Here is a 22292-nt window from a genome sequence, read left to right as displayed (position 1 = left end):
CAGTGTGAAGTCTGCTTGAGATTCTCTCCCTCAAATCCCCTGTTCTGGCATGCTCTACACGAACAAACAAACAAATAAATAAATACCATCTTTTAAAAATTAAAAAAGATAAATTTATGAGACACATTTTATGGCCCCAAATATGATCTACTTTGGTAAATGTTAGCATTTCTGTTCTTTGCTCAGAAGTGGAGTGTGTTCTAAATGTCATTTAAGTCAAGTTGGTTCACAGCATTTCTATAACTTAGAGCATGCTTTCCTTTTGGATTTTCTTGAATCATCTACATCTCTTGATGAAAGAATAATTAACTTTTCAAAAAAGGGTCTGATACAAAAAGATGAGTACATTTAGTCTATTTATTGGTTACATGTCCCCAGTCTAAATCTCATAAGTAGCTTCCCTTTTTTCTATTCATTTGAATAATGACAATGTCATTATTTGACAAGCTATCATTTTACTAAGACAAAATAAAAATAAAATAAAAATGTTTTCTTGACAGTGTATTTTTAGACAGATCAAAAAACCTCATTTACCTGAAATGCGTCAGAATATCCAGGAAAAATGAAGAATACATGTTGCAAAGATTAAAAAGTGTTTGTCTTTTGTCTTCAAAACCCCATTTTTTCTGTTAGTCCTTGGCACACACTGGGTACACACTAAATATTTTTAAACTAATTCATAAATGAAGGATAGAATATCTCTTTGTTTATAATTTGTGATAGCTAAACTTCATTTGAGGTTTATGTATTTGAACTATCCTTGACGAAAACTGAATTTGAAGATAATATATTTTCCTGTTTTCATATAGCTCAATATTAAGACTTTTGGATAAAAGCATTAATAAAATATGGCCCATGCCCTCAAGATGTTACACTTCTTATGTGCTCTTTGTATGGTTTTAGTACTATCATTTCAAATTATTTTATTGAAGTATAATTAACACAATGTTATATTAGTTTCAGGTGTACAATATATTGACTTGACAATTCTATACATTACTCAGTGCTACCATGAAAGATATAGTCACATCTATCACCATACAACATTATTACTTATTAATTTACTGTTTTCCCTACCCAGTACTACTCAGTCATAAAGGAAAAAAGCATGAGATCATACCACTTGCGACAACATGGATGGACCTAGAGGGTATTACGCTAAATGACATAAGTCAGAAGTTTCAAATATATTTTGACCCTGTGGTTCCTGCATATTTTCACCACAAGCTGTCCTCAAATTTTCTAAATATAGAGGACTGCTACAATTTTTAAAGCATTTTATGCTACACAGAATTTAGAACATTTATGAGAAAATTAAGTGGGTATTCCTATAAGCACTATGTACTCACACAGAGAGAAACCACTGAGATAAATACAGGGACCTCTCTGATAAAAATCAGAGACACAGGGCGCCTGGGTGGCTCAGTGGTTTAAGCCTCTGCCTTCAGCTCAGTTCATGATCTCAGGGTCCTGGGATTGAGTCCTGCATTGGGCTCTCTGCTCGGCAGGGAACCTGCTTCCTCCTCTCTCTCTCTGCCTGCCTCTCTGCCTACTTGTGATCTCTCTCTGTCGAATAAATAAATAAAATCTTTAAAAAAAATCAGAGACACAGCTGGATTTGTATGGGTTTATTTGTACTTGAATCTCTGCAGTATTGAGAACGGCCTGAAGGTAGACCCTGGGCTGCGTTCTCTGAGTTATCCTCATGCCTATGACAGGAATTGTGTTGATCTGGATCATAAATAGAGATAATTAAAGATGTCTAGACATTCTTCTCTCTTGACTTCTTTCTTAAGAGATCTTTCTTTTTTAATTTTAAAACAAAAATGTGCCTTAAATGTTTTTCTCTACTTAAGCAAAAGAAATGAACAATTTATCTTACATCCTTAAGGAAAACTGTCATTGGTTCAGCACGTCAGTGTACATGCACAATGGTAGACATGCACATCTTCTCTTACTTTAGTGTGCTCCAAATGTGAGTAAGTTAAATAATTGGAGAGCCTCTTCTTCCTAAAGTTGAGAACTCTTCCCTCTTCCTAACCAATTATCTTGGACTTTCTTTATTCTCCAGGGAAAGGGGTATTTTCCTTCTCCTTTCGAGTGGACTCAGACATCGCTCCTGCCGCCCAGTTGCTGGTTTATGCCATTTTACCCAATGGAGAAATTATTGCCGATACTGAGAAACTCAAGATTGAAAACTGTTTTGCCAATAAGGTGGGTCTTTTGTGCAAGCAGTTCTTTTATTCATCTTCCCTTTTGAAGTATGGAAAAGAAGGAAATTATGTCTGTTTTTTAAACTACTTGCATAGGGTTCCTAAAACATCCTCTGATGTCCTCCAAAGGCAGACAGTGATGCCATACCCAGCCTGAGAGGGCTAGTGAAGACATCCAAAGCAAAGTCATAAGCACAATGTTGTAAAAATTTCTTGTTTTATCTTGAAATTCATGTGGAATCCAGACTACATTCTGTTATAAAGCTTAATTTTGCAGTGTTTTGTTCCCTAAATTTTCAATTAAAAATGATGCTTCCCAAGAATGTGGCATTTTACCCCACCATATCCACCCCCAACACACGTCCATGTACTATCACAGAAGCCAGTAACTCACTGTGAGTTAAATTCTGTAATACAGAACAGAGATGTATGTATGTGCCCCATGTTGAGAAAAATAGCCTGGGCTCTCTAATAAGGACCACAGCAGAAAAATCAAACATATTTTCAAATGGGATCTTGTATTTCCAAAGAATACACAGTTGTAATAAGAAGCCCACTGAAATATAAATAAGAGAATTTTGTGCTGTAACTGTAACATTAACAATCAGATGACATTCACTGACCTTCACATATATTTTTTAAAGTATACCTAAATGGGCGCTTGGGTGGCTCAGTGGTTTAAGCCTCTGCCTTCAGCTGGGGTCATGGCCTCAGGGTCCTGGGAGCAAGCCCTGCATCAGGCTCTCTGCTCAACAGGAAGCCTGCTTACCCGTCTTTCTCTGCCTGCCTCTCTCCCTACTTGTGATTTCTCTCTGTGTCAAATAAATAACTAAATCTTTTTTTAAAGCTAATATATATATATATATACACATTATAAATATCATATACATATATGATATATAGTGTGTGTGTGTGTGTGTATATATATATATATATATATATATATATATATATACCTAGAAAGACTCTTTAACATGAGTTTTTTGGAGATCGAAATTATGCATTCATAGCAAGTGAACATTTCTGTAGGGAAAACTGTATTAGAGTATCCTTTGTAAATATTTAATGATCCACATAAATAATGATCCAAAAAATACCCAATGGATGTTGATTTAATTTTTCATTCCATCTTAGTAAGAATGCTATTAAATCTGGACAGGTGTCCAAGAGCATAGTTTCTGTTCTGTTTTAATATTCTGTGTGTTACTTAGGAACCTGGGAGACATTCCTGTCTTGAACTTCCATGCTCTTCCTGAAAATCGTGTGTAGTTAGTTTATTAAACCATTTTCCATTCTAAATTCATATCCCTCTTTCTTACTTTAAAAATAACAGATTTATACGGACATTGGGGAAGGTATGTGCTACAGTGAGTGCTGTAAAGTGTGTAAACCTGGCAATTCACAGACCTGTACCCCTGGGGCTAATAATACATTATATGTTAATTAAAAAGTTATAAAAATTTTTAAAAATAACAGATTTAGTATACATGTTAAATACAAGGTAAGGGTTTGAATTGCCTGTCCTTCTTGACCAGATATGATTATTTATTAAGGATAACATTGATAAATATGAGTAAGCAAAGACTCTCAAAGTATATCTTCAAATTCTCTTTTGTTCTCATATCAATAAAACATTTCACACTTTCTAGCACAGCCACTTCTTGATGAACAGTATTTTCAGTTGATCATAATCCCCAATAACTCATGGGTTCATTTGAAATAGGCACTCACAAACATATTTAACAAACTTAAATTCTCTAAAAATAAAAACAAACATGCTTAAAACAGAATTCTTCATAAGCAGTGTTTTCATAATTTATTGAACTCTAGAGATGAATATTACTTCATTTTTTTGAAGATTTATTTATGTATTTTGAGAGAGAAAGAGAGTGGCATGAGGGAAGGGAGGATAGAGGGAGAGAATCTTCAAGCAGACTCCCTGCTGAGCACAGGTGTTCCTCTCATGACCTGTGAGATCATGATCTGAGCTGAAACCAAGTATCAGACGCTTAACCGACTAAGCCACCCAAGAGCCCCTAGAGATGAATATTCTTTCATTTTGAGAGTAAATCAATTAATATTTTTCATATAGGTCTCATGATACATGAATCCAACTGTTACATTAATTCACAGATCACACAGCAGGATTATCATAGTTAAATTCAGCAATACAAGTCAAATGTTATTTAATTAAACATACTGACATTTCATTCCAATCCAAATCAACTTGCAGATCAAGAACTAGGAAGTTACCTGATGCTACTACAGTACCTAAATTCTAAATGATTTTATTTTATATTTCAAATATAAAATAAAACTCAGATTCTACTCAAGAAATGTTTACACAAACATCGGGAACTGATCGATTCACTTATCACTGAATTTCTACTGGCCAAAGCAGAATCAAATCTCTGAAGAAATTAGGCACAGTTTTCCATTGTTTTGTAGTTCTTGTTCTTTATTCATGGTTCTTTGAATTTTCTCAACCAGTCACTGCTTAGAATGTATACTAGATGTTCAATATTTTAATGACCCAATAAATCCCCAATCCCGACAAACAGTAGCACACTCCTGTAGAATGTCAGATGACTAAGACTGCCGCCGGGAAAGGACTTCAGGTGGCTGGTCTCAGAGGCAGAGCATGACTCTTCACACCGCCACGCAAACTACACACATTCACCACAAAAGCACTGCACAGAGAGAGGTCAACTACAGCAAGGTATGTAACTTCGTTAGCATGCGTGTTCTTATTCCCATTCAGGTTTCTGTTTCAATGTAACCAAAAGTAATTTACATTTCACCAGTTATAAAAGGAGCAGGAAACGTGAGATAACTGGAACCACATTTCCAATTTATTCCAGAGGGAGTTAACCACATAGTTCCAAGGTGTAAGCACCTCTTAAGCCTGGCCTAAATTGGAAGAAGAGAAGCCGAGTGTAGAAAGAACTAGTCCTAGCCTGGAGTAGAAGAGAATGTTTGAGGTTGCAATACTTTGAAAATTTGCTGCCATAATCATATCCTCTTTACAGGTGAATTTGAGCTTCTCTTCAGCCCAGAGCCTGCCAGCCTCACACAACAACCTGGAGGTCACCGCCAGTCCTCACTCCCTCTGTGCCCTCCGTGCGGTAGACCAGAGCGTTCTGCTGATGAAGCCTGAAGCTGAGCTCTCCCCTCAGTCGGTGAGTCCCCTTTCAGTCTTGCCTGTCAGAAAATGCACACATGAGAAGACCAGTTTGAGAAAATGGAGGTCGTGACTGAGAGGACACGCTCTTCTGAGTGTCGGGCACACTGTACTAAGTTATGTGTGAGATGAAATTAACTTCATTTCCACAGAAGACATTGCACAGACTGCTTCACATGTCTCATCTTGCTTCATGCTCTGTTATAATACGTTCTCAGTGAGGGAGCAACATGGCTCCCTGCCACGTTCCCTGCCTAGCCCAGTACCTCATGTATGAAAGATGCTCAACACATGCTCCATGAATGAATACATGAAGAATAATTCTTGAAGGTGGGTATTATTACCTTAATTTTAAGAATGAAGAAAACATAACATGGATAGATCAAGCCCCTACAGGAAGAGCAGGCCAAAAATAAAACTGAAGGGTAGAATTGGAATCAAATTTCTCATTCGATGCCACCTTTAATGCACCACATTTTCAAGACAGTCTGTGAAATGCCTGATTTTTAAGTTTTCCTTAAAATCTAGGCCCTCTTCTTTGCTCAGCGGAGAGCCTGCTTCCCTTCCTCTCTCTCTGCCTGCCTCTCTTGTGATTTCCCTCTGTCAAATAAATAAATAAAATCTTTAAAAAAAAAAAAGCAAAAAACAAAAAATCTAGGCCCTCACTCACTGGTTTGAAGTATGGACAAAAAAGTTCTCATTCAAACTCGTCTTTTAGAGATGCCTCTTGTACCAAAGCACTTTCCAAAAGGCCCTGTAGTTTACTTTCATTGTCCCTTATTCATTTAACAAATGTTCATTGCATCTTGACTAGAGGCTGGAGCCTCCTCTGGGAACAGGAGTCTATTGGTGAATAATCAGATGTGGTTCTTTGACCATCTTGGACTTACAGTCTTATGCAGTATTAAAATAAACAAACAAGCAACAGAAACATAAAAACATGGAATAGTTCCAAATTTTGCTAAATATAATGAAAAGAACAAAAAATGATGACATAAAGAAAAAAGGAGTTGGACATTTTTTGAAATAGTGATTAGGAGTGTCTTCTTAGATGGTCGGGGAATGAATGGGTAGGGGCAGGCATGTCAAAGAATGAGAGCAACATCCCCGAAGTCTTGGGGTCAGGCTAAGACTGGAGCACTCTAAAAGGAAAAGGTAATGACCTAATATGTAGTGGGGAGAGAAAAGGATGGTAGAGGCCACAAGCAAAATGGAAAGTAAGGAAAATTGTGACTAGCTCTGTTAGCGTGGAACAGAATTTGGAGTTGACAGTAAACCTATGGTAAACCTCAGGAGTTTGTTCTTAAGATTTTATTTATTTATTTAACAGAAAGATAGAGAGAGAGAGAGAGAACTCACAAGCAGGGTAGAAGAGGCAGAGGGAGAATCAACTCCCCACTGAGCAGGGAGCCCAATGTGAGACTCGATCCCAGGACCCCGGGATCATGACCTGAGCCCAGGACAGATGCTTAACCAACTGAGCCACCCAGGAGTCCCAAAGCTAAAGCGTTTCAAACAGCAGAGTGATAATTCAGATTCATCTGTTAAGGAGCTTCTGTTGCTGCTGAGAGGATGAGAGCAAGAAAGAAAGATGAAAATGGTTAGTAGATTATTTTAGTAGCATACATAAGAGACCAAGGCAGCCAGATGAGGAGGTCTGCACGGAGGCAGTGTTTGCTTAATGCCCCCGGGTGCTATGTGACCCAGCAGGTGGCCCCACACTAGGCTCTGAGCAAAAACTGAACTGCAGCGGATTTCCAGGATGCCTGTGCACCTATTTTTTCCTCAAGCTAAAGCTGGTCCTAACACAGTAGACTAAAACAAACAAACAAAACACTTGGTAAGAGTTAAAAACAACTTAATCATTTTATAAAGTGGAAAAAAGAACGAGGGGTGCCTGGGTGGTTCAGTGGGTTAAGCCCCTACCTTTGGCTCAGGTGATGATCTCGGGGTCCTGGGATCAAGTCCCACATCTGGCTCTCTGCTCAGCAGAGAGCCTGCTTCCCCCAATTCCCCACCCCACCTGCCTCTCTGCCTACTTGTGATCTCTCTCTGTCAAATGAATAAATAAAATCTTTTTAAAAAAGGAATGAATCAAGAATTTACAGTGATTATTTCTGAGTGATGGGATTATGAGTGGCTTTTGTTCTCTCATCACACTTCTCTGTACTGTTCACATTTTCTACTTCCTTTCTTTACTAGATTTATTTACTACAAGAGAAAGAGTGCACATGCAAGTAGGGGAGGAGAACAGAGAGAAAGGGAGAATCTCAAGCAGATTCATGACCCTGATATGATCATGACCTGAGCCACCCAGGAGCCCCTTAGTTCCTTTTTTAAAAGGGTGGATTTGGGTACACGTGCCCCTTCGGATCACTATGTTTGTATCTTTAGGGTAAATACCCAGTAGTGCAATTGCTGGGTCATAGGGTAGTTCTATTTTCAACATTTTGAGGAACCTCCATGCTGTTTTCCAGAGTGGTTGCACCAGCTTGCATTCCCACCAACAGTGGAGGAGGGTTCCCCTTTCTCCACATCCTCTCCAGCATCTGTCATTTCCTGACTTGTTAATTTTAGCCATCTTGACTGGTGTGAGGTGATATCTCATTGTGGTTTTGATTTGTATTTCCCTGATGCCGAGTGACGTGGAGCACTTTTTCATGTGTCTGTTGGCCATCTGGATGTCTTCTTTGCAGAAATGTCTGTTCATGTCCTCTGCCCATTTCTTGATTGGATTGTTTGTTCTTTGGGTGTTGAGTTTGCTAAGTTCCTTATAGATTTTGGATACTAGCCCTTTATCTGATATGTCGTTTGCAAATATCTTCTCCCATTCTGTCAGTTGTCTTTTGGTTTTGTTGAATGTTTATAGCAGCAATGTCTATAATAGCCAAACTATGGAAAGAACCTAGATGTCCATCAACAGATGAATGGATAAAGAAGATGTGGTATATATACACAATGGAATACTATGCAGCCATCAAAAGAAATGAAATCATGCCATTTGTGACGACGTGGATGGAACTAGAGCGTATCATGCTTAGTGAAATAAGTCAATCGGAGAAAGACAACTATCATATGATCTCCCTGATATGAGGATATGGAGAAGCAACATGGGGGGGTAGGGGGATAGGAGAAGAATAAATGAAACAAGATGGGATTGGGAGGGAGACAAACCGTAAATGACTCTTAATCTCACAAAACAAACTGGGGGTTGCTGGGGGGAGGTGGGATTGGGAGAGGGGGAGGGGGCTATGGACATTGGGGAGGGTAAGTGCTATCGTGAGTGCTGTGAAGTGTGTAAACCTGGCGATTCACAGACCTGTACCCCTGGGGATAAAAATACATTATATGTTTATTAAAAAAAAAAAAAGGGTGGATTTGGGCTGGGACACAGGAAACCTGAGTTTTATTCTTACTCAACCAAAATGGGCTCTGAGACTTGGATCGATCAGTTTGATTTCTGTATGTATAAATTTCCCTTGTACAACAGGAGGATTAGGATCCATAACTTTTATGATCTTCCCATGATTGTGTTCCTTTTAATAGTGTTGGCATGGGAGTATTAAAGAAACACCATGATCTTTTAAGTCCCAGATTGAACATTATCACTCAAAATAAAATTAAGAAACAAAACAAGAGTTTTCCCTTTCTTCTCTTGATTTTTTAGGTCTATAAGTTGCTACCAGTAAAGAATGTCCTCCGCCCTGGATATGGATATCCCCTGAATCCCCTTGCCCCCGAAGATGGCGAGCAGTGTATCAATGCAGAGGACATCATGCAGAATGGAATCATGTACACACCAAGGAGGATCCTGGATGATGATGACATTTACAGTATTTTTGAGGTAAGGGGAGTGAGTACCTTATGGGCAGCCATTTTAGCAGCCTTTAGCACAATAAATACGTATTGAATGAATCAATGACTGAAAATGAAGTCTAATACCTTTCATCATCTTCAGTGCAGCAGAATTTGAGGAAAACTTGAAAGCAGCCTTTCAGGAAGAAAAGATTGACAAAACTTGGGTAATCAAGCTCATTTTACAGGTCTGTTAGATAAAATGCTTGTCTTTGAGATTAACTGTAAGGAGGCAATGTTATGCAAGGAGAGTTTATCCAGCTTGTGAGATTAAATCTTATCACCAAACCACCAAAAGGATGAACAACTCTCTTTAAACTTTGAGGAAAACAGGTCATTCTTCTGCAGCCGGGCAGACAGCAATTTGAATCTCCCTGTTCTGGAGCCTCCAGAATCATCACTCCTTTGGTGGCAGAGATAGAAAGAGGACTTTTTAGGTCTACTAGCCTATTGTTTCATCTTTAAACACATATTTCTGACATCTTTCTCCCTGTTCCATGTGGCCGCCACCACAGACAGCTGTGCCTCAGTGTCCCACAATTTGCTGATACTCTGAGCTAAGACAGCAAGTAGTATTTGCCTGTGACTAGTATTGAAGGGAAAGATGTCTGGGACCAGGTGGACTGTAGGAATCCGGCTATCCTGTAGGCATCTGCCTATGTTATATTTGTTTGGGGGGAGAAAAGAAAGGGAAGATAAACATCCAAGTGTGTTTATTTAGCTCCTTGGATGCAAAAGATAGTTAAAGGGCCATCAGCTTACAGCACACAAAATTCAGAAATAGGAATCAGAAGACATGAGTTCTGATCCCAACTTCTGTTTGCTAACTGGATGAACTCCACTTTCCGTGACTCTGTTTTCCTACTTGTAAAATAGCTCCGTTCCCTATTGTGCAGAATTTTCATGAGGACAAGCTCTGTGCATAATAATAATGAAAGTGTGATAGTGTAGGGAAGGAAAAATTCTTCCTCTACCCTCCTTCAGGATCTTCCTGCTGAACTAAGAATTACATTTACATGTGACAGATTAACTGGAGATAAAAAACAAAAACAAAACAAAAAACAGTGTCATTGTGTGTTTATGAAGGTCCAATAATGAAACCGAGGCCTACAGAAATGAAGGAGCCCCCAGTTCTTACACTTTTTAGACAAAGACATAATCTATTTGTGAGAAATTGGCAGAATAAGGAAAACAGAGCTTTAGGATTCTAAGTGGAATTTGGCTTGAGGTCACAAATTAGAAAACAAAAATAACAGGGCTTGTTTCTATGACTTTCTTGGCTTAAAGGTTCTACCTCTGGTGATAAGGATTTTTTTTTTCATTCTTAGTACAGGGAGTGTAGCTCTCACGTGGGAGATGTGGTTACTGCTGTGAGAGGGACAGAGAAGGGACTGAGTGTCCCTGTACCAGCTGTCCCCCAAATAACTTCAACTCAAAATAATCAAACGCCATGTGGGATATCTTGGGGCACACTGCCCTTGGCCCCTACGGTCCAAATGTAAGACAATATTCCACTCTCAAGATTGGTTTGCCAGTATGCTTTCATAATTCATTTTCGTCCAGTCCGCAGGATTAAATATTTTTACCAACTCAAAAATCCGCAAGCCGCATTTTTGTCAGTCATTTTTGCCGTATCCAGGAATGCCTATGACACGTCCAGGAATGCCTATGACCTATCCAAAAGGTAATGATGAGATTTACTTGCCTGCTACGATAATAGGGGGGGAAATGATGTTTTTCTGAATATAAATGTTGTGACTCTGGAGCAACTTCTTGGTAAGTTTTCTCCAAATCACATCCCCTCCCCCCCAAAAATACGAATTTTAAAACAATTATTGTTCTCTCTCTCTCTCTCTCTCTCTCTCTCTCTCTGAAATCAAAATTGACTGTCTTTTTGTCTCAGCCTTCAACAGTCTTGCTATTTCGAATCCTTCTTATCCAGGGTGGTTTCAGCACCTACATGGGTCAGGGTAAGACAGACTATACCACAGTAAAACAAACCCACACATCTCAGTGACTAAGCATATGACAGTTTTATTTTCTGCTCACACAAAACTGCTTTTTGAGTCCGGTGGCTCTCTGGAGCAGCTCCTTACCAATCAGTGAGTCTGGGATACCCATTCTGGTTTCACCTATGACTCCATCTCCAATGTGACACTTAAGGTCATTACCATGGGAAAGGAGTTGGTTTCCACATGACTTTTTTTGGCCAGCTGTGGAAGTGGCATATATCACGTCTTCCCTTATGGCAAGGGAAGCTGAAAAATGCGAAGGATCCTACAGACATTTATTGTCTGTGTCATATTCTGTTATAAAAAACAAAGAGGTTTTGATGTATTGGACAAAATAGAATAATCCAACTTTCAGCAGAAATACCACAAGTCTCCTTGTGGGTTTCAAGTATATCTGGAAATGAGGGAAAGTTGAAAAGATTCTGAGTAATCTTTTTGATTGCTGTCAGGCCTGGAGAATTTTCTCACTGCATGTTTGGATATCTACTACTCCTACTTCTTAATGAGAAATGGGCTGGTATAAAGTGTTTCTTAAAAATAAACACATACTGGGGCGCCTGGGTGGCTCAGTGGATTAGGCTGCTGCCTTCGGCTCAGGTCATGATCTCAGGGTTCTGGGATCGAGCCCCGCATCGGGCTCTCTGCTCTGCAGGGAGACTGCTTCCTCCTCTCTCTCTGCCTGCCTCTCTGCCTACTTGTGATCTCTCTCTCTGTCAAATAAATAAAAAAAATAAATAAATAAAAAAAATAAACACATACTGTAGTATAGTAGAAATACTTTAATAGAGTAGGAATTATTTACCTAAGAAGACAAAGAATAAAGTTCTAGTTGACAACAGGGGAGTAACTAAGAATACTCCCTCAACAGAAAGAAAATTCTGCATACAAAAAAAAAAAAAAAAAGAAAGAAAGAGAAAGGAAAAGAAAATTCTGTGTACAGAAAAAAGAGCACTGTACTGAGAGCAATAGGACATGTTCTCGTCATATTCCTGTGTGGTAGGGCATATGGAGCTTTGAAAATTCAGACTCATTTAAACTTCTAAAGGCTCAATTTCTTCCTATCTAAAACCAGAGTGACAACATCAAAGTTACTGAGCATATGTGTGAGCATAAAAGAAGAAAATAGAATTATGATTCCATGAATAGTATGTTTTTAAAAAAAAATAATTGGAAAGCACTATTACATTATTTTCATATCCCTCTTAATACCAAGGGTGTATTTTCTTTCCAGTCCTAAGAGAAAATGCATTCCTACAATGATCCAGAAAACCTGAAAGCAGAGTACCATCATTAAAAGAAGATCTATTTATTTGCAAGACAGAGAGAGAGAGAGGGAAAGGTCTCACTGGAGCAGGGGGAGGGGCAGTGGGGGAGGGAGAAGCAGACTCCCTGCTGAGCGTGGAGCCCAGCACAGCTGGATCTCACAACCCTGAGATCACAATCTGAGCAGAATGATGACCAAGATTTGAATGCTTAACCAATTCTTCCCCACCACCAGAGGTCCAGTCGTTGTATGCTTATCCCACATATTCTCTAAGGCTCTATGCAAATTCTGCATTTGTATTTGTCACCTATCCATCCTTTCTTTTTCATTTCCACCTTAGTCTTGTGCCTCCTTATTTCCTAAGGAAATGATTTAAAAACCATCCTAAATTGCCTTCTTGCCTCCAGTCCTTCTCCATTTCAATCTGTCTTGGATACTGTGAAAAGCATTATCACCCTTAAATACTACTTTTATCATGTCACTTAGTTCAAAATAGATGGTTGCTATTTTCAGAATTTCTAGAATTACTGCCTTAAGTTTCTAAAAAAGTATATCCCATGATATTATTTTTTATATATGTAAATATATATATGTAAATATATATATCACATTTCTATTTCTATATTTATACCTGTGATCTCTATCTTCTGATCTCTAGAGTATCCCTTTTTTTTTTAAATCAAGCTAACTCCTACCCTAACAGATCTAATTTTTTGTCCTAATCTTCATGGTGTTTCATTATATACACCTACTATTTACTCAACACAGCCCTAAAATAGACTCTTCCTCCATTTTCCCTGCAGAGCATCCCTTCTGACCTCTGCGTGTGTGTTCATAGAGCCATTTCCATCAAATACCTCCTCCATTCTCCTCTGTTTCTCATCCTTCAGTGATCATCTAAAAGTCTACTTCAGTGAAGTCTTCTCTGGCCAATCAAGTTCATTTTCTGCCCTTTATTGAGTCTCTGCTGTCTGTAATACATACTTTACTATATCCTAGAGTTTCCGTATCTCAACCACTGTAAAACAACAACAACAACAACAAAAACATTTCTGAAATCCTCTTGCTGTAGCTACTATTCAGTCTTCTTGTTTGATTCTCACTGCAAATGGAGAACATGTGATCATCCTTTCAGCATCAAAGCAGTATTTAGTGTGTTAAATTACTCTTTATTCTTCTCTTTACCCCTTTAACCTCTAGAGAGCTACATTTGCTTTCATGTCCAGAGAAAAATACATTTACTTCCAGACTCTTTGAAGAAGAAAAGATTCACTTTCCTAGAAGACAAATAGATAAATGAACAAAGTCACAAGCTGGTAGATTAGGCCGTTCCAATAATAAACATTCCCTGAGCAAATGACCTCATTTTACTCAAGAAACTAGGCAACACTAAGAAATTCATGTAAAAATGAGGTTTACACGGGGCCCTCATATTGTCCTGCCACAGTCCTTCCTCTAGCAAGTGGTACTGCAAGACCAGTTATTCCAGTGCTCCCGAGAGAGAACTCTCCAGTTGTGGAAGTGAAAGAGACGGTCCGGAAATATTTCCCTGAGACCTGGATCTGGGACTTGGTGCCACTCAGGTAAGTTGTGTGTTGCCCAGAATTTCGTTGAGGAAAAGATGTGGCTCACCATCTATGATTCTGGTGTTCCTGAGCCTTGCAGTTCTGTTCCACTTCTTCCTGATAAACTTTTAGGTTCATAGTTCATTGATCTCATAGCTCAACAATGCAATTTTTTTTCTAATTTGGTCCTGAGATATCTAAAATCATAAGTAGGAAACTACTCTTATCCCTAAAAGGAAAGGAAAACCTTTCAGAGACTTTGCTAGGAGTGCCAAACCTAGTTATCAGGTTTAGCGTTAACCATACTGGGTTACTAGGTTAGCACACTATCAGCTAGGCTCTGTGCTGAAAAAAAAAAAAAAAGATTGCCTCGCAAAGCTTCCTCTTATTCCCTTCTCTAGTTTATCAGGTAGGAGTGAGTTGGCAGTAAAGGTCCCTGACACCATCACGGAGTGGAAGGCCAGCGCACTCTGCTTGTCTGGAACCACAGGGCTGGGCCTCTCCCCCATCATCTCTCTTCAAGTGTTCCAGCCCTTCTTCCTGGAACTCACTCTCCCCTACTCTGTGGTGCGAGGAGAAGCCTTTACACTGAAAGCCACCGTGTTCAACTATTTGGCCCATTGTATTCGGGTAAGGACACTTCTCTGGAGGAGAGCAAAAGTGGAAGGGAGACACCCAGTCGCCGTTTAATAGGCAGGTCTTCTAGGTAATGTCCCAGCAAATCATAGCTGAAGAATGATGTAACCTAATTTGGCAATGGGATAGTTGCTAAGAGCAAAGCTCCCTGACTGGCCCAAGGTGGAAAGGTTATATTCATTTGGGACTTTGTATTTTCTGTGTATTCCTAAATTCAGACCTCATTTCCACCTGATTTTTTTTTTTCTGCTCTGACTAAAGCAAACACCTCTTCGTTGTGCTGGCACAATCCTAAACCCTGGGAATTATCTCAGTTCTTGTCAGTTTTTCAGCTCCCTATTGGCAACATCTAACTACAAAGTGTTGGACAGGATTTACCTTGTTTGAACAATTTCTCAAAGCCTCTCAATTAGTTCCCATTGTCCCTTGAAGCTCCTTGCCCCTGTTATTGTCCCTCTACCTGTGTTCTTTCTCAAACTTATGCATGGTTATGGGGATAGGTCAGTGTGCAGCTGGAAGCCTTCCCTGACAAGTCAGCCGACTTAGTGAAAAAGAATGAAGACACTCCCTGTATCTGTGGAAATAAGCAGGAAACCATGTCCTGGGCTGTGACTCCAAAGTCACTGGGTAAGTGGTAAATCTGTTGACAGATCCTACTTCTTATGTTGTAATGATTTGCTTTCCACACTCGGATCCAGATACATGTCTTTTTCTCCTCCTCCAACAGTGATTTTATTCTGTCAGCCTTGAAAGATATATATATATGTGTATATATATACACATATATATACATATATATATGATTATGTATACACACACACACACACACACATATATATGTTGCAATATATGCAGTGTAGGAGAAACTTGAAAAGACAAACCATGCAATATAGAATCACTATTTAACTCCGTAAGAATCTTATTCCCCAGGAAAGATGAATTTCACAGCTACTGTGGAAGCTCTGCAATCTCAGGAGTTGTGCGGCAAGGAGGTGCCAAGAGTTCCAGAACTTGGACAGAAGGATACCGTAATCAAGCCCTTATTAGTTGAGGTATGCTAGTAAGCTTTCTCTGTGTCTCAGAAGACTTATTATATTATACAGCATGATCTAATATGTTTGTGACGGTGACATTTCACTCCCAAAAATATAGATGTAGCCACAACTCAGTTTCTTACTAATGTTTTCTCCTCTATTTTAAAGTGATTGATTTTTTCCTATACACTCAGTATGACCTTCTTTTTCACTTTTTTTTTCCCAATATAAAGCCTGAAGGAATAGAACAGGAAGAAACTTTCAACACACTCCTCTGTGCAGGTAAATGTCAAAAAGAGACAAAATTTGCATGTTAAGCCACTTGCCAAAGTATATAGTTTTAGAATGCTCTTCGGGGTATGTATTCCTCTGGGGGAAAAAATTAGTGTACTCTCCCGTGTGAAAATCTAAGGATATTTGATTCAGAAGTCTTTTCCTGGTGAAGGCTTAAAGAAGTTAAAAGACTTACCTAGAAGCTCCTGGCTGATAATGAGAACTAAAGTCGAAGACCATAGAACAGGATTCTTTTCCATACCCCTGTGTTTTTCAAACTTCTTTTTAAACAATTTTCAAAGTATTAAAATATCTACATGTAAAATATCTAATAAATAGTAATATTTATTATTCAATAAATAGTTTAAAGGTACTCAAGGTTAATTTACTTGTGTCCATTATTTGAAGAAGAACTTCAGGTCACTGACATATATTGAAAACCAATATTTTACTAATACCATTAATATAATCATATCAAAATTACCTTTAAAATATTCAACTCTGCACCATCTAGAATCATCTTGAGGACAATGCTCAGGGTGAGATCTCTCCTCTCTAGAAGCATCCCTTGATAATCTCATTTAGTCACAGAACTTAAATAACAACTTTGTAATGGAGATCACAAAATAAACAACTTGGGTCCACACAGCTTTCCTCACTCAAACTTGTGTATTCTGTTGCCCATGAATCATCTCCACTTACAGGCCTGTAGACAAATAGACATCTCAAACCTAGCATGATCAAAACTTCTCTTCTGTTGGTCTCCACAAACCCACACCTCCTACAGTTTTCTCCATCTCAGAGGATGGAAATTCCATTATTCTACCTGCTTGAAATAAAACTTTGGGGTCATCCTTTAGTATGTTCTTTCTCTTATACTCCACACCCAATCTACTTTCAAATGTAGTTGGCTCCACCTTCACATTATATCCAGAATCTTCCTACTTCTCACCATGTCCACTTCTACTCTAGCCTTTTCTCTCTTGGATCATCTCAGTAACTTCCTACTTGGTCACCTGGCCATCTTTCCCTACATCCCACAGCAAAAGGGATCATTTAAAGCACGTTTCAGATCATGTGCCTCTTCTGTCCAAACCTTCCAAGAGTTTCCCATGTCCCTGAAAGTTAAAGGCTATGTCTCCAATGTCTCCTCCAAACCCTTGCTACTACCATGACTTCATATCCTATTACTAGCTCCCTCACTTACCCTCCTCCAGTCACACAGGACTCCTAGTCTGGTCTTGTAACACAGCTAGCATGCTCTCATCTCTGGATTCTATTTGCTTTTGTTCCTTCTTTCTGGAAGTCTCTTTCCCCAGATATCTATAAATCTTACACCTTGACATACTTAAAGTCTCCAGTCACCTATGCTTTTGTCTTATCAGAGAGGGGAACCCGCTTCCCTCACCCTACACTTTCTGATTTGCTCTGTCTTACCTAGCTCACCCATACAAACACTCCACTTTAATTTTCTCTAAGAACTTACTAGCATCTATCATAATAAATATTTATTTGGAATCTTATTATTCCCATTAGTATGAAAACTCTGGGACATCAGGGAATTTTTTTGAGTATCATTTTGTCATTGCACTTAAAACAGAACCCGTCACATAGCATGCACTTAACACATATTTATGACATGAATGTTACTTTCAAAAACACTACAATAAATATTAACATAAACAATGAAGGGAAAGAAATAAGCATAACATAAGGTATATGCTTGTAAGGAAATCTGTAAAAATTTAGCACAAACATAATATGAATTTCACTGTGAGATGAATCACAACATTAGGAGAAACTAATGATTGCATCAAAGAAAGTATAGAATGATCAAAAGACATGACAGGTTGAAATTTGATCCAAAGAGGAAAAATTTCAAAGAAAAGCTAGAATATTTCTCTCATTTTTTTCCCTTCCCTTATATATATATTTGTCTTCTTTCCTTAGAAACTGGTGTATCTGAAAAGTTGTCACTGAAAATTCCTTCAGATGTGGTTAAAGGATCTGCCAGAGCGACATTTTCGGTTTTGGGTGAGTCTCCCAGCCCAAGGCAAGCCACTGTCCATCTCATTACTCCAGTGCATGCAGCCTCACCATCCATGGTTAGTGAAGACTTTGGCTGTAAGCACTGGGTTGAGAGAAAGAGCGCTAAGCTAAGAATTGCATTGTATATTAGTCAGGATGGGGTTAAAGAGATGTTGTGCTACTTTTTATACCTTGACATACTCAAAAGAGTAAAAAGTGTCATCTCTCTGTGCCCTTATCTTCAGAGATTGGCTAGGTGGTGAGGCTTCCTAATAGATTTGAAAACAGTTGGTTTTTACCAGGCATGTGGTTCATCAGAAAAGATATGCCCACCCATTTTTTTTTTTCCATCCTGGATTCATCGACTTTTCTCCCACTTTTTTCTCTCCTTTCTGTTTCTTTTCTTCACCTCTTATGCTTTCTTGTCCTACTCTCCATACATGATTTGATCTCTTGTTTAGCTAGTAATCTATCTTCTTATCCCAGTAGAAACCAGCTCTGAGTTCCTCTGTTTTTTTTAAAGGTTTATTTCTTTATCTGAGAGAGAGAGAGCCCCCATACAAGCAAGTGGAGGAACAGAGGCAGAGGAAGAGAATCCTTAGGAAGACTCCCCCCTGAGCCCAGAGCCCAAGGCGGGGCTCAATCCCACCACCCATGAGATAGATCATGACCTAAGCAGAAGCTAAGAGTTGGACACTTAACTGACTGAGCCACCCAGGCACCCCTCCTCTGATTTTTTTAATGTCTTTCTTTCCCCAGGTGACATATTAGGCTCTGCAATGCAAAATCTTCAGAATCTTCTCCAGATGCCGTATGGTTGTGGAGAGCAAAATATGGTCCTTTTTGTCCCTAACATCTATGTTCTGAACTATCTGAATGAGACCCGACAGCTGACAGAGACTATCAAGTCCAAAGCCATCGGTTACCTCATCAGTGGTGAGCAATAATCCCAAAAGGAGAAATCTTAGTTGATTCCCTAAATATCTCTGTCAGTGAACTCAAATCAGCATCCCTTTGGTTAAGATTTAATAATCACTGTTGCTGTGACATCCAATAAAATGTCCCACTCTGATACCAGGCAATTCAATGGCATATCAAGCCTTGGAGACATCTTAACAAAATAGGAGTTTTCCTATGATTCCCAACCACATTCTGAAGAAAAAAACTAATTACTTCTCCAACATCTCTTCTATTTCATAAATCCACAAAAACTTCCTCTTCAGGGTACCAAAGGCAGTTGAATTATAAGCACAGAGATGGTTCATATAGCACCTTTGGGGATCATGGTGGTAGAAGTCAAGGAAACACGTGGTAAGATCATTATTTTCATATGCTTGCTATAGATCCATTCTATTCTCAAATTCTAGAAATAATGATTCTCTGATACATGGGGTTCTTTCAGGGAAATGGGTTATCCTTTAAAAATCCATATGTCTGTCATCACTACTATGTGACTGCATCATTTCTTGTATGAAGGCATGCCAGCTGTGATAGCACAGTAAATAGCAGTAAAATAAAGATTCCCCCTAAAGGAAATAGAAGGCAGAAGGTGATATAAAGTGAAATGGTAGTAGAAGTTCTATACTGTGCACTAATGGAAAGGAAGAGGGAAAGGACAGAAAGAGGCTGTGATGTTTTTAAAATCATCCAGGAAATGGCAGCATGGGTGATGGAAGGTTTGGAGGCTCCAGCAAACATTTTGTGAGAGGAAAAAAAGAAAAAGTGAAAAGCATCAATTCGGAGGAAACCAATAAAGTTGAGATTTTAAAAAGAATCCAGATACTTGCTGAACAAACAAGAATATGTAGTGCACAAGTCTCGCAACCCCAACCAATTCTCCCCAACAGTTTCCTCCCGTGGATGGCAAAGACGAATGTCTGAATGCAGTTGCCCAAAGTGGGCTTTAAATGTGAGATGATCCTCATGTCTGTCTCTCCTGTACTGGACAGGCTCACTGCATTTGTGCTCAAGTCCTTTGCTCAAGCCCAGTCACACATTTTTGTGGAGATGTCACACATCACGAGTGCCCTCACCTGGATCTCACAGAGACAAAAAGAAAATGGTTGTTTCCAACGCTCCGGATCGCTTCTAAACAACGCCATTAAGGTGGATGCTGTTCATTTTGTTCTGGTCCCTGAAAACAGAGACATGTAGGGGCAAAGACACTCCTGTTGATTCCTCCTGTCCTAGTGACATATCTTTAAGGAAGGATGGTACTCTCTAAAGCTTCTGAAATCTGACAATAAAATAGTCGTTTTTTACTGAATTATAAAATGGGGTGCAAAAAAAACCCAATATATTACTAAAAGTGAGGGGAAATAATTTAAAGTTGATTCGAGAATTTGAGAGTGGAGGGGAATGGGGGGAAATCAACAATATTGCACAAGAAAAGATGCTTCTAGTGAAAAGTGTGTGGAGTAGGGAGGGTGGGGGAGTAGAATGATCCAGCTCTGCCTAATGACTATTGGAGTGTTTGAGTGTCTCTGCTTCTGCTCTGTACAGGGTGGGGTAGATGATGAACTGACGCTCTCTGCCTACATCACCATTGCTCTGCTGGAGATGCCACTGCCTGTCACTGTATGTACCAGAACAGTCCCTCTACCTCCCTCACAGATACAAGGAATACTAATCCTGTAGCTGTGACTCTGTAAGGAAAATAAGTTGTGGTTGTCCTGTTATTTAATTTTGGTATATTCCACTAGACCATAAAAAACTAAATCCCTTTGGAAGCTGCCAAGGAAATTATTCTCCGGTCAGAACCATGATGTAACATGACACATTGTGCCTTTTAATCTGGTGTTAGCCTGTGGACAATTCATTAGCCTGCTTGTGCTATCTAAAGATTTTTTATCTACCTTATAGCACCCTGTTGTCCGCAATGCTCTATTCTGCCTGGAAAATGCCTGGAGATCCATCTCAGAGGGCCAAGGAAATCCTGTCTACACCAAGGCCTTACTGGCCTATGCCTTTGCCCTAGCAGGAAACCAGGCCAGGCGAAGTGAGCTTCTTGAATCGCTGGACAAAGATGCCATAAAAGAAGGTAAGGGCTGCTACTGCAAAATTTACCTCCAGAATCACCAGTGATTGATGGGTGCCTGGGTGGCTCAGTTATTAAGTATCTGCCTTCAGCTCAGGTAATGATCCCCAGGTCCTGGGATCGGGTCCCACATCAGGCTCCCCGTTCAGTGGGGAGTCTGCCACGCCCTCTACCAATTCCCCCTGCTCATGATCTCTCACTCTCTCTCTCAAATAAAAAATAAAATCTTTGACAACTAATTAAATAAGATCACTCTTTAAGCTTAAGATCATATCCTTTTCCATTTCAAAGAGGACTCAATCCACTGGCAGCGTCCTGGAAAAGTTGAAGAAGTTACAACATTCTATTATCAACCTCGGGCTCCTTCTGTTGAAGTGGAGATGACTTCATACGTGCTCCTTGCCTATCTGACTGCTTGGCCTGTCCCATCTTCAGAAGACCTGTCTGTGGCTTCACGTATTGTGAAATGGATCACGAAGCAACAAAACCCCAATGGGGGCTTTTCCTCTACTCAGGTCTGTGGAGAGCCTCTAGGAAGAAAGATAAATATGTTAATACATATGTAGACACAAGCATATTCTAGGAGTTGAATAATCAGATAGTATTTCTAATTCATGCATTCTCTGTTTCTCCATCACCAGAAAGGTTCCAGCCTCATTATTTTATATATTCATTATTGTTCTGTCCTCTGTACAATCTCTCATCTCTTCTCTCCTTAGTCAGCCCATAAATGTAAAATAGATCAATCTTCCTAAAGCAATATTTCATAAAATGACTTCCCTGGTAAAGCAAAGCTTTTTTATTTTTCTCATCCATAAGGAGACTGAAACAATCTATTAATGTTATTCAAAGTATTTACTCTTCCCCACTAAACACAAATACTCCCTTCTGATTACGTTAATCTCTTCACTTTTTCGGGAATTGGCTCTCTCCTTTTTCTATGTCTCCACATATTTCTCACCCTGGTAGCGTGTGATGCCTCTCTTTCTGTCTGTATAAATCTTTCTCAAGATTCATACATGATTTTATTTCTTCTTCACAGTACCTTCTTCAAGTAAGTCTTCTTACTTACCTTCTCATTAGGAAGTGTTCTCTTACTAATCTAGCTCTGCTTTCTTCCCCTTTCCCTGAATGTTTACAACAAATATTATTATATAAATTTCTATTATTATTATACATTATTATATAAATTTC

The 22292-nt window shown here is 39.1% G+C and overlaps 1 protein-coding gene across 1 annotated transcript in view; it reads left to right on the top strand.

Annotated features, from left to right (window-relative positions):
* Positions 1–22292, top strand: part of LOC123947276 (pregnancy zone protein-like) — a 43982-nt gene that overhangs the window by 17044 nt on the left and 4646 nt on the right. The window contains exons 14-29 of the mRNA XM_046013391.1: positions 2072–2214; positions 5243–5392; positions 9062–9238; positions 10813–10933; positions 13973–14108; positions 14492–14720; positions 15227–15353; positions 15657–15778; positions 15994–16042; positions 17984–18067; positions 18821–18997; positions 19285–19372; positions 20011–20167; positions 20564–20638; positions 20924–21101; positions 21390–21613. Of these exons, the coding sequence (XP_045869347.1) occupies positions 2072–2214; positions 5243–5392; positions 9062–9238; positions 10813–10933; positions 13973–14108; positions 14492–14720; positions 15227–15353; positions 15657–15778; positions 15994–16042; positions 17984–18067; positions 18821–18997; positions 19285–19372; positions 20011–20167; positions 20564–20638; positions 20924–21101; positions 21390–21613 (2237 nt within the window). The remainder of the gene's footprint in view (positions 1–2071; positions 2215–5242; positions 5393–9061; positions 9239–10812; positions 10934–13972; positions 14109–14491; positions 14721–15226; positions 15354–15656; positions 15779–15993; positions 16043–17983; positions 18068–18820; positions 18998–19284; positions 19373–20010; positions 20168–20563; positions 20639–20923; positions 21102–21389; positions 21614–22292) is intronic.

Source organism: Meles meles, chromosome 7 (assembly GCF_922984935.1).
Source record: "Meles meles chromosome 7, mMelMel3.1 paternal haplotype, whole genome shotgun sequence".
In the NCBI taxonomy this organism is placed as follows: Eukaryota; Metazoa; Chordata; class Mammalia; order Carnivora; family Mustelidae; genus Meles; species Meles meles.
Note: the sequence above shows the minus strand (reverse complement) of the source record. Positions and strands in the feature narration are given on the sequence as shown.